The sequence below is a fragment of the Silene latifolia genome, chromosome X, assembly GCF_048544455.1.
Source record: "Silene latifolia isolate original U9 population chromosome X, ASM4854445v1, whole genome shotgun sequence".
NCBI lineage: Eukaryota > Viridiplantae > Streptophyta > Magnoliopsida > Caryophyllales > Caryophyllaceae > Silene > Silene latifolia.
Window position 1 is genome coordinate 313,527,743 of NC_133537.1, and position 26,072 is coordinate 313,553,814.

Genomic DNA, 26,072 nt, shown 5'->3' on the forward strand with positions numbered 1-26,072 from the left:
TCATGTTGGGGGTGATGAGGTTAGGACATGACTTGTAGCAAATTCGGTAACAAAATAGAGCCGTTATAAATGAGAATTTGTGAGTATGACAAAGTAAATATTGTTTGGTGCTTTCGTCATATTTAAACCAGCAAACATAAACACAATGTTACACACTTGACCGTTGACACATTAATTAAACACTAAAACTTGAGAGAGACGGTCTCTCATTAAGTTATTGAGAGACCAATTTTTTGTACCCTTTTATTTGTATTTCGTACCCCTTTTGTTGTTGATCGTGTCATAATATTTTCGTACCTATTTACATAATAAATGTACCCATTTTATCATTAATCATGATTTGTACCTATTTTATTACCCTTGGTACCATTTTTTCTTAAAATTGTACAATGGTCTCTCAATAAAGCTTATTAAGAGACCGTCTCTCAGAAGACCTACTCTTAATTAAATCACGCATTAGAGATTGGAATATTAGGTGTTTGTATTGACTAATGCTTGTTAGTGTCCCTAGTACTATTTCAACAGTGCAATATTAGTACGATTAGGACAATAAAAACAAATAATGGAATAGTAATAATTCTATTGCAATAGTGGAATAGTACGATTAGGACAATAAATAGTGGAACAATAGTATGATTAGAGCTTCGTATTTCTCACCAATCCTCAATCCTCATACACAAATTCTCATTTGTAACTGGCATATCCGTCGCAAACTTGCGACGGGTTAAATATTCTCATGTGGGGTGGATAAGATAAAAGCAGAATGCCTAGGAAGTTGCAATTTGTTTTGTCTTATCTAACTACATGGGTATTACTTAACCCGTCGCAAGCTTGTGACGGATATGTCCGTCACAAGAGAGGCTTGCTGATCCTCATAAATAAAATAGATAACAAATTCTCATTTATGACGGACAATATCCGTCACAGGCTTGTGATGGGTCAGATAAAATTCACATGGGTAAATAAAGACAGGTTATATATGACTCCTTTGATATCTCTAATTTTGTCTTATCTACGGATGTGGGTGATGCTTGAACTGTCATAAGTTTGTGATGGATATAGATATCCGTCATAAATTTGTGACGGATATAGATATCCGTCACAGAGAAGACGAGAAATATTGAAAATAGATACCCTTCATAGGTAGGATGATAATAGGAAATTTTAAACATGAATTCTCTTTTGATGAAGTGAGACATTTCTAGTGATGAAAAATGAAATAGCATTGTTGGATACTACTGATTTTTAGTACCATCTAGAATGTTTTTGTCAATTTATCTCTTTTTTTTGAAGGCCCTTCATAATTATTTGAAATTCAAAGCTTTTAAAGTTTTAAACATGTAAAGCCCCTAAGGATGGTTTAGGTTTGATTAATTCCAGTATTTGGATTGAAAGTTCTTAATAAAATCGAAAGCATATCCGTAATTCAATTGAAATCAAGTTACGAGTCCTAGAATATACATCGCCTATAACTATGATAAAAGTGCCGAGATTTGTTGAGAGGAATTAGGTAGGTCATAAGAACTTGATTTGTTACGGGAGTACCACAACAAATAGCTAATTGGTAACAATAAACTAAATTAACTTGAAAAATTGACATTTAATAAGTTAAATACCCAAGATAGAAGACATCCAAACTTATACAGTTATACTCCTTACAACTTTAATTTATGAACACTTGGTATGAGAGTATGGACTATTTTTCATGTTGATCAATCAATACAAATACAAATAAAAATTTATCGAATATAAGGAAATTTTAAGAAAATTAGTATCAGAACACACCAATTTCATCACCCCTACGGCCTTTTCTAATAAATCTATATCCGAAAAAGGCTTAAATAAAAAACACTCACGATCAAAACTACACCCCTACATACATGTAAAAACACACTGTATGTGTTGAGCACTCAAGATGAAGAAACATCTCCCACCAACACAGTTTGATAGACTATCCCTAGACAAAGACAGTGGCGTTCGCAGCACTAGCAATTTCTCGGCCATAGATCACCACACTCCTTTCCGAAAGGACCAGTGAAGGCCGATCCTAAAACACCGTCATTTATATCCGTTAACATTATAGTCTCCCTGCTAACAAAACTTCAGCTCAAAATGCCCAGCAGAAAAGCACAACAGTATAAAATAGAAACACGCTGTCAAACTGCAAACACCAGTGACAATTAATTGCATTACTGGAGGTGATAGATAATACGGGTTGTTTTGAGTCTAAAAATCTGAGTGTAAAATATCTAACAAACTGTGCACATAATTTACGCCATATGAATTGCATTTAGAGAGGTTAAGTCTGGAAATTTGGATTGACAATGGCTGCAGCATTATCGGCAAACCAAACAGCGCCAAGAAGAATAATTGAATAAAGCTAACAATGCTAACACGAAAACTGCTGGATATGCAAGTATTATTATATATAAATACCAAGATTGCCTAATTCAACATGAAGATGTAACATTCAGTTCCGCAATAGGCTCTCTCTCAGAGTAGCTAACTGATGACTGAAACAAGTATTGTGATAGAAATATCCTAGAATGCACTTGAACAGAATCAAAATTTCCACGAATTGAGTGAATCCGGTAACCCATATATTAGAACATATGAGTAACATAACTCCTACAGATTCACTACAATTTTTCACAACCTTCACAAACATATCAGTACATTATCTAACACAAATTACAGTGGCGTATGCCAATAACTAATCAATCCCTAAAAGTGTATAGTACTCCGTACTCCATAATAAACAGTAAAGAGAAAAAATCGTGTATAATTAACCTAAGTACCTAATTACGGTTTTACCACTAATATAAACACACATACAGTCCTAGTCCTAATCAAAACTCCAATGTAGCAAATATCATTGGTCATCTTATTATATCAGTCCTTGACACGTTTAGGTCGAAGACGTGGACTCCTGGAATGAATCGTCGCCACTGCAATGGCAAAACACTGCAGAGCTGACAGCAATGACGACCGAAAGCTGATGAAATACAGGCCTTCGCGTATGTTCACCATTTTAACCGTTGGTGTTCCTTCCTTTGAGCCCTGTACAATGTATTAATGTAGTCGTTTTAGAACTATCGACTGTGCTATTAGAGAATGCAACGGAGTACATAAACAAACAAAGATTGCTCAATAATCATCAACAAGAAAAAAATGCTAGGGCTCTCTAGCAAGAAAAAAATGAGGACTAAATCCTTTTAGCACACAATAAACTTGCCTCAAAGGAAAACATACACAAATAACTAAGACGGACCAAACTAAAGACACAGGTCATTTCAGTTCGGTATGGTTCATGCCATTTTAGATCCGGTTATTTCATACATGCTTGCATTCTTGGTTTGGGTGCGGTAATTTCGAATTTGGTGTGTTTTGTGTATGTTATATTGGGTCATTTTGAGATATGGTTCAGTTCCCAAGTACTACGTTTCTGCTCGGGTCAGATGGAGTCAGTTCAAGTATTCAAACAATTCTGTTCCAAGTACAGAGCTGATAAGATATCTGATTGGACAGTGTCAATTCAGCTCGGTCAGTCATGCCAGGTTAAGACAAAGGGAGTACTGTTTAAGAGGGCAACTGAACAACTTAAAACATACCTCTGTAAACATATCGAAAGATTTACAATCTACTTTTGATTTGGAATTCGGAAAACCCTCTTCGATCCTTTGCCTTGCTTTGATCACTTTCAGAGGGCAACCCATATCCCAACCGCCACAATCACAATGCCCACCAGACCGCCATCTCTCTATAAGACTAGACGGTCCTCCAGTCTTGGTTCTCGGCCCACCATGTGGACCTGCAGGGACAATTATATCCATGCTTGTCGAACATTCTGAAGACATAGACACCTTTGAAGATTCAACAGTTGGCTTTACTCGAGGTTTCTTGAGGAACTTAATCCCCCAACCTCCCACTTCTTGCTGTTTGTTATCATCCTCATTTTGAAGATGATCCTTCACAACTATTGCAGCCAGTTCAAAATTCGGAAGAAAATCATTATCCGAAATATCAGACCTTTCTAAACCCTTGTCTTCAGAAAAGTCTTCGGGAATTGCATTTGAACCACCAAATATGGACCGATTTCGCTGCTTGAATGAGGGACCCACCTTAAACACCTCCATTACCTTTGACAATTTCCTGCCCCGCCTGCTATTACGGATCAAGGTGTGAATTTCTCTCGCCTGATTATCATTTGTACCTACCAAAACAAACTCGGTTGCCATGACTTTAGAAGTGCCAGAGCATATCGAAGAGGATGACGAGACCTTCATCTTCCCGATTAGATCCGACTCAATACCAGATATATCAGACACCTTTTGGCCACTAGCATTAATATGGAAATAGTAGATATAGTCCAATGCCTTTTCATGGATTACATCAGCTTTCCCTACATTGGCTATATAAACTTCTTTCTGGTCATCTAATGAAAATGTAAAGTGAGGAAATCCATTATTGTCCCACGTACATTGAAGCATTCCTTGAGAAGAAGAATCCAATGTAAACCCTTGATTCTCGAGAGCCGAGGTCTCATTCTCGGGCTTCCGAGAGGGACTCATTGTTACCTGACCAGGAGAGTCCGGGTACTCAAAAGAGATGCATCTCTTATTTTCATATAGCTTTGCTCCAGCTAGCCTTGCATCATGATCTGAGATCCCAAGTCTCTGAAACAAAGGACTACTCAATATGTTCACCATGCTATTGCTGCCCATGATGGACCCCTTAATTCCTTCAGCCTCAGAACTTAACATTAAGTTTTCGGTCTCAACATCCATTGGATAGTCAATTGTAAACTTCGGCACATCAAATGGCACGAATCCCAAGTCCAAGGGGCTCAAATTTACAGATATCGCGCGTGAGGCCCTTTGCAGAACATTCACATGTATTAGTCCCATGAATCGCTTCAAATATTTCTCTTCTGAACTTACCAGCTGCTTAGGGATATTAATTCCCAGGCCACAAGACCGTTTGAGAAAAAGCTCTTGAGTGAAACTTTCGCAAGGGTGTGACTGCAATAGCTTCAGTATGAGTGTCATTCCTGGTTTCTCATCTTTGACCAAGGTCCATGCTTTGAAGTCGGAAGTGAGTAAAGCACTATGATCTGCTGAATTACAACTTTTTTTAGAGCCGCACATTAAACCTTCTCCATTATCATCGTCTTTTTGTCTGTCACAGTACGTGCTGTACATGATCAATAACTTCTACCAAAGTTCTTTTGTAAACAATAAAATGCAAGTTCAGTCCTTGATTTCACAACGGGCAACAAAATTTAGGGCATCTCTCCTCCATGTGACTATGTTTCCTTAAGGCCACTAGTCCCCTACAATGAGATAAAAATAAGATTTATCAATCAATAGGCAATCAGAAGTATGAAACTACGATCAGCAATCGAGAACCTCTAGAGCATCAAAGACTAATGCAGATTGCAGACAACCAATTTGATTTCAATAACCTCTCAAAAGTACATTACATAAATCCGAATGAAAATACATACAAGTTACAACAAAAGGCAACACAAGCAAACACTTTTATCAACATTTAGAGAAGCTCATTAGCTTCTTTTTAAATCAAAGCATGAAAAAACTGGCCCTATGTCATCATCGCGGTTTGAGAAAAGTTAGAAGAGTGTTTTTAGAGAACTCATTAAACACAAGGATACAAAAGTTTTTTTGTAGCATGGGGCCGTAATACAAAAATCAGTCATAAGCTAGTAGGCCTCAAAGCATGATTACTTGATGGCATTTGTACCATGTAAGACCAGGGAACAAACTGAATAAATTAAGATCATAATGCCATGCAATCAATTCACCAAAATCTATAGTAGGCCTCAAAAATAGGACTAATTTGAACTATTTGGTTGACCACACATTTAGGATGTCAAATGTAAAATCATACTCCTATATTATACAGTCGTCATACTTTACCGCAACATCCTGCCTTTACTAATTCTTATATGAGACGGTCTCATAACAAGATTGTTGTGATTGGTGAAACCACGCACATTAACGAGTAGTTTATTTTTCTTTTTAATGTTTTTTTACTATGATCTTTACTCTCTAGTGTGTTGTAGGTCATCTATCACATTATCTTAAGTTCTTAACATGAGACAATCTCTCACGAGACTTACCCGCCAAAAAAATATACTCAGGACATGCCAGAAGAATCAATCAGTGACTGAAGAACAGGTTATAAATCCTAAACAGATAAACCAGAAATTTGCCAGTGCAGAAATTGCAGTAAAACTATGCAAATGGAAGGAAAACAGTAAATTGCATAGTGATGGTGATGCTTATTAAAGCAACCAATAAGCTATAAGAAACATTCATATTACTTCCTCAATTTACACAGAAACAGAATTTGTTTCACTCAATATATAAACAGTCTGACCCGTTTCTTGTTTCAGACCGATATGTAAGGATTAAAATTATTCAGAAACATCAAATGAAAGAACAGATAACTCACATGCAACCACAAGTAAAAAAATGCTCAAAAAATGTAAAAATTGACATACATTCATACAAAAAGTCTGAAAAAGATCAAAACTTTCAACAATTACCTGTAATTTTAGATCGAAGAATCACAAACCCAGATGAAAAATCCAAGCAAGGTCACAACTTTTTTCACTTTTTTGTCACCCAATATACAGAATATCAATAACCCACCATTATGTAACAGTTAACAAGTTCAAAGAAGCTAAGAGTGCAGAAAAAACTGTAATTTCATAAAGAGGGGAGACAAATAGTGGAGAAAAAACTAACTGCAAATGGAAGTTGTGGGCAACTTTTGTGCTTAAAACCCAAAAGATAATTAAGGACCCACCAAAAATATAATGTTAATTTACCTAATTTTTGGTAATGTAATGTGAAATTTGCCTAATTTTTAGAACAAGGTTATACAATAGAAGAAAGAAATAAGAAAATGTGGAAGAAAGCTTTTAACTTTAATGTTGATTGTTGATGTACAAGTAAAAAGGAGAATAGTTGCAGTAGAACAGTTGGGAAAGTATGAGCTGGGAAGCATGAAAGGGATGTTTGACTGAAGCTGACACAATAACACAAGTAAATTTATGCAACACAAATATTTAATGTGAATAAATTGGTTGTGCCTTGCTAAATGTTAATTTATGTTAGATTTCTTGGACATTTGATAATGACTTGTGATGAGAGGAGGGAGAGAGTAGAAAGAGGGAAATGGAGAGAGTGGGGAGCAAGTGGTGGGGAATCCTAAATTCAGGAACATACATTTCATGTCAGAGATTGACACATGATTTCAGGATGAATTTTTTTTTTTTTTTTTTTTTAATGTTCTATGACCAAAAGAAAGGAAATACTTGTAGGTAACTTACTACTTCCTCCCTTCAACTCCACATTACAAGTTTGTTTTTTCACGTTTGTCAACGCGTGTTTTACGCGATAAATATCTTTAGCTACGTATTTGCAAAAATTATAAAAGTTAGATATTCTTAATGTGCTACTAAAGACGAATAAAATAAGATCTCACATGAATATATTTTCACTTATATATCGAGAGAAAATCGACATTAAATGTTCAGGTGTGAATAGTGTACAAAAGAGAAACTTGTAATGTGGAGTTGAATGGAGGGGGTACTAACTAGGACTGTGAATCGGGTCGGACCGAAATCGGATTGGATCAAACTAAAATGGAAAAAAGTTTCGGTCAGGAATCAAACCAAAAAATTCCAGTCCAAGATCGAAACCATGCCGGTTGGACTGGAATTTGTCCGCACTCACCTACTTATGTTAAATTATACTAAATGGGGTAATTTCCCTACATAATGCTATAAGATAAATTAATTCCCCATGTATGGTTGTTTTAAAAATAATTCCCACCATATTGTTTATTTAAGTTTGGATGATCTAAAGCAAAAGGGATGGAAATAAAAACAAAATTGAATCCTTTTATATAATGTAATGTTAAAGAACTAGTATAGCAACCCGTGCTACAGCACGATAATTTTATAAAGGTTAATTCTAGAAATTTAGTTTATTAATATTATTTTAATAAATTGAATATGAATTTAATTTAATGTAAATGTACTTTTATATATAAAACGTAACCATAAGAAATATTCCATATATGGGGCATAGTGATTGACGGCAATATTATTATTCGTAATTGTGTAGAATATTGTAGTAGAAATATTCCATATATGGGTTGACTAAAATATTTTGAATACAATATATTAGAAGGGAATATTCTAGAAGGGAATATTCCGTATGGGAGAAAGATGAGCGGGAAATTTGAGCGGGAATAACACAGATGTGTTGTTCTTTTAGTCTATAGGGGATTATTCTTTACGTATAGTTCATTTAATTCCTTATTTATTTTTTATATTTCAATAGATTATAAATAAATATTATTACATATAATATTATTCCGTATATTATACTAAATTTAAATTACATTTATGGTAAAAAAAATTTAAATATTTTCTTTTAAATTTGCAAAAAATTATATTATATAAATACATTTTTTCATACTTCTAATGATTTTTATTTTGATGATGTTTATTTATATTCACTATATATTTGTTAGGATGCACCAAAAATTGAGCGCACTAATTTTTACTTGAAGTGTATCTACTCTAGAAATTATGCAAAAATAGAGGATATAGGGGAAAAAAAGCTCAAATATAAAAAAAAAATTCATAAAAATATCAAAATGATATCGTTAGCAGATTGATTAGTTTTGCCATTTCATTTATTTTTCTCAAATAAAAAATGTAAGGATGAGAAATTTGAAAAATTAGTATTGTCAATTTAAAATCTATTTATATCGTCTTAAGAGAGACTTACTGTTTTAATTTAAAACTGACACTTCAATTTTTAAAAAAACAATAGGTCTTGGTATAGACGGGTGGGGCGAACAGACGGGTAAAGACCTCTAATAAAATGGGTAGGGGGGACAAGGTGGGGCAACCCTCATGTGCTTCCCACTTTATGGCAAATGGGTATTTTGTGAGAGAAAATGGTATCCGCCTATACGTATAGACGGATATTGTCCGTCTATAATGAGAATTTGTGTTAAAAAAACCCAATTTGTAAATATCGACGACGTTTTAGTAAATATCGACGACATTTTCATTCTGAAAGACAATTTTACCCTTCACATCTCACTAACTCTCTTCTTTTCTCTCTAACTCCAAAAATCCCCAAATATTCCCAACATGAAACACCATCACCACCTCCTACCACCACACTGCCACCAAACGCCGCCACTACCACGCCGCCACTGCCGTTTATCGTCGCCGTCGATACTGTTCATATCCGTTTTTTTTTTTTTTTAATTTTAAAAATTAGCTTTGTAATTAGTTTTGAAAGATAGATTGTTGTGTGTATTATTGTAATTGTATTGTTGTTTTTGTTGCCAATCTTTTGCTAATTAGTTGTAATTGTATAGTTGTTTGCGTAAAATAAGTCAATTATATGTCGAATAATAGTCGAATTTGAGTCGAAAAAAATGGGGAAGGGGACACCGTGGATGAAACGTGAGAATTGGTTGTTTCATCCATGGTGAAACGTGAATTTTGGACGTTTGGCCATGGAGGAACGATGGTTTTCGCCATTTGCCCATGGACAAACGTTGGAATCCCACGTTTGGCCACGGTGATTTTTTTTTTTTTTTTTTTTTAAAAAAAAAAAAATTCATCGTGGCCAAACGTGAAATTCCAACGTTTGGTCCATGGTGAACGTGGATTTTCATTGTTTGGACCATGGTGAACGTTGATTTCCAACGTTTGGACCATGGGCTGAACGTTGGATTTCAACTTTGGTCTATGGTTTAACTTTCGGGGGACAAATTTCAGATTTATGCAGAAAAATCGTAATGTTTGTGATAGGCTATCGCACACCTATGCAAAGATAATATTTATACCCTAGCAAAACAAATGAATGTAGTACGTAGGGGTCGAACCACAGAGAGACGGGAGTTGTTAATTAGTTGTTATGGAGTGAATTTTACCTCGGTAGGTTAACGGTTGATTGATTGGTTTGGTTTGATGTGATGATAAAACAATAATAAAGAAAATGTCTAGGGAGGTCGGGTCACACATGCTAATTATGTAAATGCTCATGTCAAGTTAGGAAGTTGATTTTACGATAAATGTTTAGGCTTAAAGACACCCACCTTACGATATTAGTGTCAACCATAGACCGGGTCCTAGAGAAACTCTCGTCCATGACTAGGTCGTCCTACTACACATGCTTAGTCTAATTCAATTCCGTGCCTCTCGACTTTTAGAATGAATGAACAAACTTAATCAATGAATAAAGCCTTTAAACATAGATTAAACATTATGGTGCAAACATGTGATAGAAACACTTATACAATATTAACTTATTCTTATTTTGACATTTACATATTACTTAATCATGCATGGTTTCCCTTACTCCTTAGACAAATATAACTACTCAAACATGTTGAAAGTATAAACTAAACTAATACTACATGAAATGATAAATAACATAATGGAAATAGAATAAGAATTACCTTGAATGGAAATGGAAATGGAAATGGAAATGGAAATAGAAGAACAATGAAACTAGAACAAACTTGAAATGTAACTTGGAATTAAACTTGAAATGTAATTGTAATGTAATTGCTAAAAGGAAATGTAAACAAACTAAACTAAACTAAGCTAACCTAAACTAACTACTAAGATTTAGAGAGAATTTAGATGGAAAAATATGTGTAAGAGGTGTCCAAGAAGTGTCGACCAAAGCTTCTATTTATAGGAGTGAAGGGAGTAACGGAAATAAGCTACGGGGGCTAACCCGATCGGGGCCACCCAACCCGATCGGGGTCGTGGTATTTCTCAAATTTCTCTTAATTCCGTCTTAACTTTGCACTTAATGTTGATGCGAATCCGATGCTTATGTCTTAATGCGTCCGTCTAAGGTATCTTAAGCATCCTTTGGCATCCAATGCAAACTCTTATCATGGGCTTTCATTTGGATTTCATTTCTTTACATATCCACCAACTAAGATTGGTTTCCTCTTGCTCGGGTTTTCCAATTTCTTCCCAAAATGCCCCTATGCTTCCCGAAACTCCTTTGCATGATCAAGACTTGCTCTCATTAGCCTCGTGAACTCTTGTACTTGCTACTTTGACGGGAAAAAGCTACTAAAAGCTTAATTTCCTACAAAACACAATAGAAAACAAGCAAGCACAACTAGAACACGGAATTAGCTCACAAACACTAACATTAGTGCAAATGACATGTAAAATAGAGGTAAAATAGGGGGTTAAAATGTATATAAAATGGACCTATCAAACTCCCCCAAGCTAAACCCTTGCTTGTCCTCAAGCAAGATCATCCCAACATTGCAAATCCCAAGTAGCTAACAAGGAATTGATTCAAATCCCGAAACAACATGGGCATAAGGATAAGCAAAATCATGGATGAGATTTACATGGCGGCGTAGCGTAGAAGACTTCAAGTAAACGTTTCGGCTCTTGCATGATCTTTTGACTTTCGGACTCTCACGATCCACTCATAACTCAATTTTGTGTAAAGGACATTTTTTTGTGAATAATCACTCAAGCTATCCTCGACTCATGAGAATGTGCCCGCAATCTAATATGGTAAACAATCAAATCATAAGCAAAGCCATCAAATGCAAGCAAATAATGAAGCCAAAGGGTTAGAAGAAGGCTTTATTGTGATATGGGACATAAGGGGGACAAATGATTATGGATATGTGGAGCTAATGTTAAGCTAGCAACAAAACCATGTGAAAATGTTCATTCCAACCCAAAATAGCCCAATTAGAAGACAAATGACTTATTACATTACAAACCTTAAGAATTTCTCCAAAATATATAATTAACCATATGAGAAATCTTAACTTCTTCTTCTTCTACCACTTATTATTAACATCAACTTCATCAAACAAATCTTTTCTTTTTTTTTTCTTCATTTTTTCTCATTTTTTTCTTTTTTTCTTTTTTTTCTTTTTTTCGTCATTTTTTCCTTGCTCCAATTCTACCTTCACAATTACGGAAAAACAACAATCCAACAACCAATTCACAAGGACATAATCTTTAGAGAACATCCCAATTTGAGCATCCCAACACCAAAACATAGCTACTAGCTTAACAAGGGTAGGGAATTTATATTGTAGCTAGGGAAACAAGAACATGTGAAATGGGGCTAGAAAATTGGCAAATTTATCAATGTGAATTTGGCTTCAAAAATGCATAGCAAAATGAAAGTAATGCTTAAAGAGATGAATTAAAGACCATACTTGTGAGTTTTGATGTAACACACACCATAAGGAGACCTACCACTCACTTAAGTGAGACCAAATAAAGATAAAATGACCTTTAAGGAGGTTCTACCTTACCAATTTTGTAGCTTGCCAAAAGTCAAGATCAAGCCTACTTGATTTAATTTCCATCTTCCACCTACTATGTCAAGACATCCCCATGCATGCTATATCCTTTCAAAAGTAGCGAATCAAGAGCTATCAAGCCAAAAATGGGACAAACAAGAGGGCATAAGTAGGACAAGCAAAAAATTAGAGCAAAAACAACACAAATTTTTTTCAAAAATTCTCAATAAATCTACACTAACTAAATGAAAACCAAAACAAATTTTCAATTTATTTGAAAGCAATAAAATAACTAGACACACTAAATCCCTCCCCCAAGCTAGAACATCACATTGTCCTCAATGTGAAAATGGGGTTAACCGCAAAAAAACACAAAGGAAGACAAGTAAAGCCAACAAAAGGAAATGGAAATGACACATGCGGAAAATAAAGAAAAATAAATGCATACTAAATTTTAAAAACTTCCCCCAAGCTAGCGTAAGAAGGGCCTTGCGAACAAAGGACTTTTGTTGCTTAAAAAGCTCGTCAAAGCCCTTAGAAGTCTATCATATATCTGCACATGAGCAACATGGAAGCATATATACGCAATTGACAAGATATTAGCATGAATGATCAAAGGTAAGAAATAGGATATCTTATCAATGGGCGCGTGAGAGACTTCAAATAATACCACCATATCACTCCACTCGTCAAAGAAGAAATGGAGTATCATTCTTAAGACCACAAAATAAATCGTTAGAGCACAAATTATAATCATAAATGGTCTCAAATGGGTGGTAAGTAGAATGAAAGAAGAGAGGATCATCAAAAATGGGAGGTTTATCCCACTTAATTTCTAAGTCGAAAGTGCTTAGACCTCTATCTTCCTCAAATGGATCAACAATATCTTCTACAAATAAATTGTCAATGGGGTCAAAAGACTCGGGAGAAACCTCATTAGAATTACAAAGAATCTCGACAAATTCATTTACAGAAGGTGACTCATCTACTATGGGGTTAATGTCATCAACATGAGTCTCTACATTTTCTATTTGAATGACACTAGGGGATATTTTAAAAGATAAAATCGGACCATCATCATCATCCAATAAATCAAAATCATTAGATTGAAAAGACTCACATTGGGGAGGTGAAAAAGCAAAATGAGAGAAGATAGGCTCACGTCGTCTCGGTTTCTCTTGAGAATTTTTTCCCAAACGAGCATGTAAAACTTTAAGCTCCTCTTCGATGCACCAATAATGGAATTGGCGTGCTAATTCCCGACATTCGGAAGCAATGAAATTTAAGAAATTCCAAAGTTCCGGCCCAATCATGTTGTAGAGATTCCCATTACTCAATTTTAGAGCCAATCCACGGGTCTCGGAATCCATGCCGCCAAGCACGAAATGACCCAAGTAATCCCCATCAAAGACATGTCCAAAGGAGATGAGACTATCGCAAAAGTAGTAGAATCGGTCAAGATAGTCAGGAAAAGGCTCATCTTGGAGTTGTGGGATGAATTCGTAACTCATTATGAAAGGCCAATAGCTTTATCACCTACAAGAATAGGCACTAAAACTACAAGAAAACGGTGAGATGAATCCTAGGAACAAGTGTTCCTCGAGACCAAATAAAAAGATAAAATTCAACAACTAATTAGCAAACAAAACCGTCTCCCCGGCAACGACGCCAAAATTTGATAGGCTATCGCACACCTATGCAAAGATAATATTTATACCCTAGCAAAACAAATGAATGTAGTACGTAGGGGTCGAACCACAGAGAGACGGGAGTTGTTAATTAGTTGTTATGGAGTGAATTTTACCTCAGTAGGTTAACGGTTGATTGATTGGTTTGGTTTGATGTGATGATAAAACAATAATAAAGAAAATGTCTAGGGAGGTCGGGTCACACATGCTAATTATGTAAATGCTCATGTCAAGTTAGGAAGTTGATTTTACGATAAATGTTTAGGCTTAAAGACACCCACCTTACGATATTAGTGTCAACCATAGAGGTGGTCCTAGAGAAACTTTCATCCATGACTAGGTCGTCCTACTACACATGCTTAGTCTAATTCAATTCCGTGTCTCTCGACTTTTAGAATGAATGAACAAACTTAATCAATGAATAAAGCCTTTAAACATAGATTAAACATTATGGTGCAAACATGTGATAGAAACACTTATACAATATTAACTTATTCTTATTTTGACATTTACATATTACTTAATCATGCATGGTTTCCCTTACTCCTTAGACAAATATAACTACTCAAACATGTTGAAAGTATAAACTAAACTAATACTACATGAAATGATAAATAACATAATGGAAATAGAATAAGAATTACCTTGAATGGAAATGGAAATGGAAATGGAAATGGAAATAGAAGAACAATGAAACTAGAACAAACTTGAAATGTAACTTGGAATTAAACTTGAAATGTAATTGTAATGTAATTGCTAAAAGGAAATGTATACAAACTAAACTAAACTAAGCTAACCTAAACTAACTACTAAGATTTAGAGAGAATTTAGATGGAAAAATATGTGTAAGAGGTGTCCAAGAAGTGTCGACCAAAGCTTCTATTTATAGGAGTGAAGGGAGTAATTAAATAAGCTACAGGGGCTAACCCCGATCGGGGCCACCCAACCCCGATCGGGGTCGTGGTATTTCTCAAATTTCTCTTAATTCCGTCTTAACTTTGCACTTAATGTTGATGTGGAATCCGATGCTTATGTCTTAATGCGTCCGTCTAAGGTATCTTAAGCATCCTTTGGCATCCAATGCAAACTCTTATCATGGGCTTTCATTTGGATTTCATTTCTTTACATATCCACCAACTAAGATTGGTTTCCTCTTGCTCGGGTTTTCCAATTTCTTCCCAAAATGCCCCTATGCTTCCCGAAACTCCTTTGCATGATCAAGACTTACTCTCATTAGCCTCGTGAACTCTTGTACTTGCTACTTTGACGGGAAAAAGCTACTAAAAGCTTAATTTCCTACAAAACACAATAGAAAACAAGCAAGCACAACTAGAACACGGAATTAGCTCACAAACACTAACATTAGTGCAAATGACATGTAAAATAGAGGTAAAATAGGGGGTTAAAATGTATATAAAATGGACCTATCAGTTTGCTATTACAAAGTTAATACGTGACGTAAATTAATTATCGAACAGATTTAACGGTGCGAAAAAAAATTAACCAAATAATGAAGCGATTAAGTTGTTTAAGTACCGGTGATTCGGGATCCGTCATGTTGTTAATTGTTGTTGTTGGTTTTTTTTTTTTAATTTAGTTGATTTTTAGTTGAATTTGAGAGGAAATGTTTTAGAGAGAGAAAGTGTTTGATGGGTGGAAGGGCAATTATTGTCTTTTTTTTGAAAAACGTCGTCGATATTTACTAAAACGTCGTCGATATAAATCAACCCAAAAAAAAACATGTTAGAGTCTACTTTCCCAGTGCACTCCACAGTCCACACTCCTACTCAGTTCTCAGCCTCACTCCCAACATTCCTTTCCATGTTTCTCTCTCCAAAACTTTCTGCAATGGTGTTTTTTTTTGGTAAAATGTAAGTATATATTAATAAAAGGATATCATAGTACAAGAGTCATGTAGGATTTTACAATAGAGTCATGCTATGTAACCAATCAACATCACCTTGTTTCACTAACGTTAAATCCCTACTCCTTATTCTTGCTCTAACCTCCTGCATAATCAGAGAACTAAGCTTCTCGTGTCCGAGCACTTGCATATCCACCCGCATCTATTCCTTTGTCGCCATATCCGATAGACCACACACACAAGCAAAGCATACAATACTCTTTTTTCGGACTTGAGAACCAGGATGTCGCATACTCCTTTCCAAAGATATCATGAGTAGCTAGAATTCCTCCCATCACCCGATTTATAGCATGGATAACTCTTCCGCTATAAGGGGTCAAAAAACAAATGCTCCCGAGTTTCGTTACCTAGCCCACACAAAGATACAATCAAGATCATCTCAGTAACACCAAATCGCAAAGAGCTTGCCTTTTGTTTTCAGAGCATCATGAGCCCATATCCACCCCAGGAAGCTATGCTTTGGCGTGTTCCAGGGATTCCAAATCACAGAATACCAACCAACCTTAGTCTGCACCCCTCTTAACCATCTGTAGCAGCTTGCAGGAGAATAACCATCTCCATCAAAATCACCTTAAACCCACCTTTACTCTTCTTCTTCTCTTATCTTTCTCATCTTCATCTTCTTCAAAATCTCCATCAAAATCACCATCTCCATCTTCTTCAAAAACACCAGCCACAGATATTGAGCTCCTCCTCTACAAAATCAAACCAACATTACAAGGAAACACACAAAGTTTCCTTCTTTCTTCATGGAACACAAGTATCCCTCTCTGTCAATGACATGGTCTTAAATGGGTCTTCTCTAATGAAACTTTCCTCAACTGACATGAGTTTTATCTTACAATTTATGATACAAAGTTACAAATAATAGCTACAATTATGAAAATGTGTATTACATAATATAAATTCATACAAATCTTAAATAATTTTTTTTATTATAAATATAATATAAATTTATTAAATATGGAGTAGTAATATATGTGAATATTACTAATATATTACTTATTAAAATTTAAAAATAAATAAAGCATTTAAGAGAGTATATTTAGGGAATAATTTTTTTACAATACATTATACACAAAATCTCATTGAAGACGGTGATATCCGTCACAAGCTTGTGACGGATACCGTTTTCTCTCACAAAATACCCATGAGAGGTGAGTGAGGGAGCACATGGGGTGCCCCACCTTGTCCCCTCTCCCTTTTTATGAGAGGTATTCAGCTTGTGACAGAATTAGCCCGTCACAAGCAAGACGCTTTGTACATTATACAAAGAATTTCAATTTTTTTTATTACATGTCTCTTGCTTTGGATTATCCAATCCTACATCAATTATATGGTGGGAATTAATTTTACACAAATTCTCATTATAGACGGACACTCTCCGTCTATACGTATAGACGGATACCATTTCCCCTCACAAAATACCCATTTGTCATAAAGTGGAAAGCACATGGGGGTGTCCCACCTTGTCCCCTTACCCATTTTATTAGAGGTCTTTACCCGTCTGTTCACCGCACCCGTTTATACCAAGACCTATTGTTAATTTTAAAACAACCGTATGAAGGGAATTATTTTCCGTCATAACATTATGCAGGGAAAACACCCTACTAAATGACTTACAGAGTATTAATTTATACTTATAAATTATTAAAATGAATAAATATGTATTATTATCGAAAAATATCGACAAATTAAACATATTTGCACAACTTTTATAACGGTTTTTACGGAAACTAACCTAAGAAGAAAAAATTAAAATGTAAATTTCGGTCTTTCTGATCCAGACTAGAAAAAACCAGATCTGACCAAAATGGTCCGAAAACTGGAATTCATAAAAAACTTGGACCGGAGACCAGACCATTACTTCTCCGGTCGACTCTGGTCTGACCTATATAACTCAATTATATTATATAAAATTTATTCTACCTAAATGACATGATCGAATGACTTGACCTGTACGGCTGTACGAAGTTGTATCTGGTCCAACATTTGAACTGAAAACCCACGCTAGACTCGTAACCTGAATTGACTTGAATCAATATCATTCAATCGAATGTTTATTGTTGCAAATTGATCATTCCCTGTACAAAATTTGATGATAAGAGCCTCGAAAGTGACTCAAACCCGAAGTGATTCGACCTGATTTGACTCTGAATTCTTCCAAACCCAATATGACTTAACGGAATTCAACTCTAACTTGATTGACTCGTTTACTTGATCCAGCATCAGTGACACTATAAATAAATATAGGTCCATGTAGCTTATTTTTTAGCTTCGGTTCAAAACTGCTCAATCGCTAAACGAGTTCGCGTCTTTATACTAAAACTGTTAATAATTAAGCAACCTTAACGACTTATACAAGAATAGAATTTTTTCTTAAAATTCCAAACTTAATTTAGAACAAAGTTGTTAAATGATTTAGCAACTTATCTACTCTATTTTGTAAAAAAGAATACAAAATTTGATATGTAACAAAGATAAGGTAAGATTATTGGTAGTTTTGAGATAAGATTTTGAAAAGTTTTAAGACAAGACCGAGGTGAGTCTGACTGATAATGTATAGAGACTGAGGTGTGTATGAAATGAGTATGAACAATAAAAAAATAATAAAAATTACTGAAAAGCTGTTGTGGTTGCTGAGTCTTACCAATAATTATACTCTTACTGACTCATTAAACGGGTTATTAACATCTCAATCCAAACCCGACACATTTACTCAACACAAATGGGCCAATTATCCCAAGCTTAAGCCGACTTATTTAAAATTTCTATTATCCAATACAACATGTTCAACCATATACGGGAGTATCACTTAATAGGCTAAAGTAACCCATATATGGGCGGACTTGGCAAACCCTAGATGGCTAGAACTTGCGCAAATCATGGGCTAACCCAAACATCATCAACCAAACAACCGACATCAAACACATGCTCATATAAAACCATCCATCACACCTCTCTCTCTCTCTCTCTATCCCCCACATTCGAGCTGCCTTCGTCAACCCCATATACCCCCAACACAAAGCGTATATCGCCACAGTACACGGCGGAGAGAGATAAAATGGCGGCGGAAGTTGAGGCATCAGAGTTGGCGGCAGTGACGGAAGTGAACGAGGTTGTGGCAACTGAAACAGCAAAACAAGCTCATAAATTAGAGAGAAAATGGGCGTTTTGGTATGATAATCAATCTAATCCTAAACAAGGTGCTGCTTGGGGTTCTTCTCTTAAAAAGGCATATACTTTTGATACTGTTGAAGAGTTTTGGTGGTATTTACTCTCACTTTTCCCTTTTATTTTATTTTATTTTATTTTATTTATATAATTGGTTTTACACTTATGTTAAGAAGCTCTTGACGGTTTCAATTGATAATTCGTGTCTGCCGAATCCGAACCATGTCGGGATTAAGGTTCTGATGTTGTTGTTTTGCTGATTGTAAGGTTTAATTGATATGGGTAGCTTGTGTTATTTGTGAAGATGATCTAAGTTTGGGAAAATTGATTTAATTTGTGAGGTTTATAAACTGGGTTGTGATTAGTTTGATGTGGGAATTTCATTTTGTCGATGGAAGTTGATGTTTTATGGTGAGAAGTGGGGGTTTCTCTTTTCAAGGTATTTTTTCTTGGTTTGGGTTTAATTGGAATGGTTACTTTTGATTTTTATGGTTTTAATGTACTTGGCCGTGGTTTAATTGATGTGGGTAGCTTGTATTTTTTTGGCAATAGTTGGAAATTTGATTGAATTTGTGGGGTTTATGAACTGAGTTTTACTAATTTCAATGGGGGTATTCTATTTTGTTGATGAAAGTTGATGTTTTTGTGGTAAGAATCGGGGGTTTCCCTTTTTGAGGTATCGGTTTTTGTTTGGGTATAATTGGCAATGTCACTTTTGATTTATGGTTTTAATGAACTTGGTTACTTGAATGCAGTTTAGTTTATGTGGATAGGTTATGTTATGTCAGTATTTCATTTTGTTGATGGAAGTTTAAAATTTTTAGTGAGATTTGGGGGTTTCTCTTTTTAGGGTATGAATGGCATGTTACCGGCAGCTACAGCTAGTGGATCCTACAACCGGTTGTATCAACTGGGTTGTGCTTTTTTTTTGGTAGGGGTGTAATTGGTTTTGTTACTTTTGTATGGTTTTAATGGGTTTTATTGACGTGGTTACTTGGATGCCTGGTTACCAAATTCACTATGAATACGCCCTTACCGGTTCATCATACGCTCTTATAGAGTGTGTATTATAGTATTTTCAGTGAGATAGAATTCGCTCTTAACGATTCACAATTCTTAGGATACCCGAGCAAATCCATTAACACTTCTTGGATGCACTATATTTGATGTGTCCATGTGGGTAGGTTATGTTGTGTGTGAAATTGCCCAAAGTTCGAAACTTCGATTGTATTTGGAGATTATGAATCGGGTTGTGATTATTTCATTTTGTTGATGGGCAAGTTAATGTTTCATGGTGAGAATTGGGACCTTCTTAAGACGTGGCTTTTTTTTGGTTTTTTATAATTGGTTTTGTTACTTTGGATTTTTCTGCTTTTATTAAACTTGGATCGGATGGGATTTAACTCGTGTGAGGAGCTTTATTGATTGTGAAACTGCTTATAGTTTGAAAATATGATTTAGTTTGTGGGATTATGAACTGGGATATGCTTATTTTGATGTGCGCATTTCATTATGTTGATGAAAGGAGTTTTGTGATGAGAATTGGAGGCTTCTCTTTTTAGGGTATGAAAGACACTTTATTGGTGCCCATTGCCAAATTTGTCTGTTTTATTGGCTTTATGGCCTGCGTAAGGTTAAATTGAGAACATTAGGTCTTTAAGTTTGTATATCAATTAGGAGTTTCACCTATTAACTTAATGCATGTTGAGGAGTCTGCTCCCCGTTGTATGACAGTTTAGCTCAAATAAGGATTCGTTTGGTTGCATGTAGGAATTTGTAACATGATTTTAGAATTCATATGAATTGAAAAATATTGTTTGGTTGTCATGAAGGAAGTGCAATTCATGTAGGCATTCCCACTTACCAGACGGACCTAGGTTCCTCCATTATAAAGGAATTGGAATTCATGGGAACTTCCAATTCATGTGTATTGGGTAACCAAACAATATCTCCATTTTGCAATTCACATGAATTTAAATTCCTGTGTTATTTAGTGGGTAACCAAACGACCCCTAAGTTTGTAGTTTTTCAGTTGAAGGGGTGTCATCATGGGGATTGTAGTAACTTGGTTGAAGGTTGTTTTCCTAGTTCACACATACTATTCTTGTATCTATAATTATCAAGGTAGTTCTAATAGGTTTTTGCGGGATTGTATTATGGAAGATGGGCTATTTTCATTCTTCAGCAGTTTATAAGAAAATAACGAGGATCTTATTTGTTTCTTGAGGTCTAGATGGATCAAGAAGTTGATTTCTTTTTTTGTAATGTAAGATGTAAGATAATTGTGTAAATGTTCTTTATTATTGTTCCTGACTTCCTGTTGATGTCCAGCTACTCAATTGAGAAATTGTTTTGCAAGTGAATAAATTATAGAATGATAAGAATATTTCAGTTGCAGTTTGTTGATTTTCCTGGTGAACCTGTTAATCTGAATATAAATTATCATCCCTTTGCAGTCTATATGATCAGATTTTCAAGCCCAGCAAGCTGATAACAAACGCTGATTTCCATTTGTTCAAGGCGGAAATTGAGCCAAAATGGGAAGATCCTGAGTGTGCCAAGGGAGGCAAGTGGACTGCTGCGGCCAACAGAAAGCCTGATCTTGACAGAATGTGGCTTGAAACTGTAATATCTATAACAACAAACTTTATTTCCTCCTAGTCTAAATGACGCTTATGTTAGCTAGCCTTTAGGTGTTTGACCATGTCTGACTCACTGAATTGCTATCTTTTGTTCACTTTTGAGCAGTTGATGGCTCTAATTGGAGAACAGTTTGATGAAGCTGAAGAGATATGTGGTGTGGTAGCTAGTGTGCGCCAAAGGGGTGACAAACTTTCATTATGGACTAAGAATGCTGCGAACGAGTCTGTACAGGTTTGTGATGTTTGACTTCTTTTGATTTTCTTTGCTTCAAGCATACTGAGCTGCTGCATACATCTTAGGCAAATGCTTTTGGATATCATTTGGAGAAATGAAGCAAAGTGCCTCATCTACTCTACTCATTTTTGTACAAACGTAGTACCTTTTCTGTTAACTTTTGTCATGTTATTTTGTTGGAGATTGGCCGATTGGGATACAACCTTATAAATAAAAGCCTACATTGTGGGTATTTGGTCATTTGGTGGTGCCCTCTAACCGGGGTTTAGTCAGTAAAAGGGATTTTATCTATCTTTAGCCTTTACTTTGTGGGTGGAGTTGACGTTTTGGGAACCGGGTTTGGGTCATTTGATGTGTCAATATCTTGTTTAATTGAAAGTATGCCTTGCTTGTTTGGATTCTTCTTGGTAGTTGACGTGAGATTGATTCTCTTTCACTACGGAATACTATTATTCCCTTGGACAATTAGTAGAGTTAGTCCATGAAAGAGAATCAGAAGTTAGGTGAGCCAAACTTATGTAAGAACAAACATTTTGCGTTCAAATTCAGCAATACAACCTTACTTTCGCCTTTAAAAAGGCACATCACTCGCGGTCGAAAATTATTTCACCCTCGGAATATACTTTTAGAATAACAAGCAAGAGAAACATGTGTATGACAGGGACTCTTAGAGGCTCCCGTTGTGAGAAAAATAGAGCTGTATGACCAGTGGACGTAAAGCCTATCTGGTCTTTTCCCTCCGCAAGAAATAGACTATGTCTACTGTGGCCCTCTGTCATGATCTATGTTGCTTCGACACGGCTGATTTGGGGCCATACCCGTGTCGACCCGACCCGACACAGATCCCGGTACGGAATCCGTACCGGATCCGGCAGGTGACATGCCGACACTGCTACTAGAGTCGAGCAGATAATTGTTGGAAAGATGGAGACTCATAAAAAGAAATTAGCTTACCTTATCATTGCCGATGACTTGTTACAATACACGGCTAAGCCGGCCATTTTAGCGGTGGACAATTTCAGTCACGTGAAGGTGGATGGAGGCGGCTTTAGTGTTTTGGTAGGGTTTCTGCTGGTGAAGTGCTCTTACGTGGGCCTTATTATGTTGGGCCTTCTACTTAAATGTGTTTTTAACTTGCAGTAAAAACAAAAAAGTTGCCTTTATCATTATTAAAGAACACGTGGCCAACAAGCAGTAAATGCCTCTCTTCCAATTACACAACACGTGCTAGTCCACCAAACATCTACTCATGTTATTTATTTTGGTTATTCTATGTTGAATTACAAATTACAAAGTTCAACTAATAACCCTTTTTTACAACTAATAAAAATATAGACTTCATACTTGGTATTTTGTTTTTATAAAATTTTAGACTTTTAGCCGTGTCCCAGTACCCGAGTCCAAATTTTGGACAGGGTCCCCGTGTCTCCAATTTTTGATTTTGGAGTACCCGACACTCGGATCCGTACCCGTGTCCGACACCCGTACCCGTGTCTGAGCAACATAGGTCATGATATAGGATGATGGCTAGAAATTAAATACTCCGTAATACTCTTTAAATGTTGAAATGAAAGAAGTAATTAAACTGAGGTAGGTGAGATGCAAAAACATACTCCCTCCTGGTCTATTTAATCTTCCCTTTTTACTTATGGGGATTAATCATCTTTTCTTTCCTATTTCCTTATTTGGACATTATCGTCTCTGTGTGGAGAAAAATACCCTCACCCTTCTACTAACTTAACATACCAAGATACCCCACCCATCCACTTGACATTTCAGCTTCATTCCGTTATAACTCTCCTGCCTTAACCCACCCCACCACCACCACTGACACCGGGGGCCCGTCAGCTGAAACTGCCAATGAAATGGCCTGCTGCCTTAACCCGCCCCACTACCACCACCACTGACACCGGGGCCCTTTCATCTGAAAGTGCCAAGGAAATGGCCTCCTACCCACTTCCATCAGCAATATCCCTACAACTTCACTCGAAAAGACCCTTTAAAACACGCATCACCACCCATAAAACACCCACCCTAGTCTCGAAAATCCAACCTCACCTGGAATCCCCTTCGGCCCTTCCCTCACACGCGAAAAACATAGATATAGGATTTTCAAGGATAGGAGAGGGCGTTTTGAGGGCAGTGGATGGATTTTTAATGGTTGAGGTGGGTGGTTCGTAGGGTGGGGGAAGGGTATTCTGGGATGGTGGGTTGTATTGGTGATGCTTGAAGCTGGATTTGTGGTGGCTTGGTGGTGTTTAGAGTTGGGTTCTGGTGGATTGGTGATGTTTGCAGTGGTTTGACAGTGTTTAGGGTTGGGTTGCAGTGAATTGGTGATGTTTGCAGTGGTTTGACAGTGTTTAGGGATGGGTTGCGGCGGTTTGATGGTATTTGGGTTGGGTTACTTACGACGCTTAGGTGGTGTATGGGGCTTAGTTGCGGTGGCTTTGGGCTATGTGGGTGGTGGTTGGGGATGGTTTGGTGGTGGTTAAGGGTTGATTGGTGGTGGTTGGGGTTTTGTTTCAGGGTGTTTGTGGCGAAGTGAATGAGCGATGTTGGGTAAGCCATAAGAGCCTAAGAGGCATGTGAGAGAGGTAGACGGGTAAATTTGCTATCTTCCTTAATTTTTGTCCTCAATATAAAGAGGGAGATTAAATAGACTAGGGGGAGTACGACTTTTCAGTTCACTTCATTGATGTGGAACATACGTAACAATAGGTTTGGATTGTAAATGTAAAGCAGGCGTAGTTTTTCATAGGGGCGCTTGAAGATATTTTAGGTATGGGAGAATTACAGTAGTTCTCCAACCATTGTTTGAGATGGAACACTAGAAGAAGATCATTAAATTCTCACAAGTCACCACATTTTTCAAATCTATATATTGGCGCTTTTCACCAGAATATGGGTCTGGTCCAATTGGGTGAGTGGGTTGGAAATTAAGACCTTTTGTGGGAATTTGGGCATTGGTCTTTGAACAGGAGTTAGCTATGACAGTGCTTGTTATTGACTTATCATAGACGAACAAAGAATTAAGTAGTCCCGATCGAAAGGGAAAAGATATTAGATAATTTACTCTAGTTTAAGAAAATATAGTTTAAAAGAGATGTAAAACCATCTATTTTCTTGGAAATTGGAAGTTGGTTTGATTTACTGCTGGAATATCGGTGCATGGATCATATCAAACATAGTTTTAGCTTGTGTGTTTAAGGTAGAGACTCAAGACTCGAGTATATACCAGAGATGACCTTGACCTCGAAGTCGTGATGCCTTGATTGTTGATAACTTGATGCCTTCGAGAAATCGAGTTCTCCCTCTTTGCTGCATATGAGTTACAGGAGTATATTTTCCAATTTGATATAAATTTTTTCATAACTTGCATTTAGTATAATAACTTCTAATACGAGTACAAATTGTTTTAATAATTTTTTTCATTTTGACCTATTGAACAATACGTGCAGATGGGCATTGGAAGGAAGTGGAAAGAGGTCATCGATGTCACTGATAAGATCAATTACGGCTTTCATGTAAGTTCTCTGCTTCTCCCTCCTTTTAAATCAATCGCATCTGTCATTGCGTAGACGGTTTTATAGAGCTTGTGATCTTAAATTTTACAGGATAGGAATTCCAAAAGCCGGTACAGTGTTTAAGAACCAGGACCTGGAATTAGCAGTTGATTTCAATGTTATACTTTTGCTCTCTTAAAATTTGTACTCGGAACACACGGAGTATTTCATTTCAAGTTTTGTTTCGTACAATTTGTTGTTTTGATTTTGAATTTAAGTCCCTTGCTTAATTTGAATGACCTGTTTTGTACTTTTATAATGAAGTGTGACAGTTCTTAGACTTGGTAGCGGTCATAGAGGCCTAAATCTTGTTGCGATAACATTGCGGTGGATATCACATCAAAATGCAAGAGACAATCAAGGACAATGCATTGGTATTAAAATCGCTATGGTCTTTCTACGTTCATATTTCCAGGGAAGTAAGCTATAGCCTATGGGTGTGTTGATGCGTTTACGTCTCGGTCTGTGGCTGATAATTGC

The 26,072-nt window shown here is 36.2% G+C and overlaps 2 protein-coding genes across 2 annotated transcripts; one reads left to right on the top strand and one right to left on the bottom strand.

Annotated features, from left to right (window-relative positions):
* Positions 1-2,559: 2,559 nt before the first annotated feature.
* Positions 2,560-7,127, bottom strand: LOC141617579 (uncharacterized). Its single transcript, XM_074434763.1, has 3 exons — positions 6,569-7,127; positions 3,612-5,332; positions 2,560-3,060 (listed from the first exon to the last, which is right to left on the bottom strand). Exons 2-3 carry the CDS (start codon positions 5,199-5,201, stop codon positions 2,893-2,895), a joined length of 1,758 nt encoding a protein of 585 aa, XP_074290864.1. The 5' UTR covers positions 5,202-5,332; positions 6,569-7,127; the 3' UTR covers positions 2,560-2,892.
* Positions 7,128-18,813: 11,686 nt separating this feature from the next.
* On the top strand, positions 18,814-25,872 carry LOC141617583 (eukaryotic translation initiation factor-like). The gene is made up of 5 exons (XM_074434767.1): positions 18,814-19,248; positions 21,609-21,777; positions 21,901-22,026; positions 25,488-25,553; positions 25,644-25,872. Exons 1-5 carry the CDS (start codon positions 18,842-18,844, stop codon positions 25,674-25,676), a joined length of 801 nt encoding a protein of 266 aa, XP_074290868.1. The 5' UTR covers positions 18,814-18,841; the 3' UTR covers positions 25,677-25,872.
* The last annotated feature ends 200 nt before the right edge of the window (positions 25,873-26,072 follow it).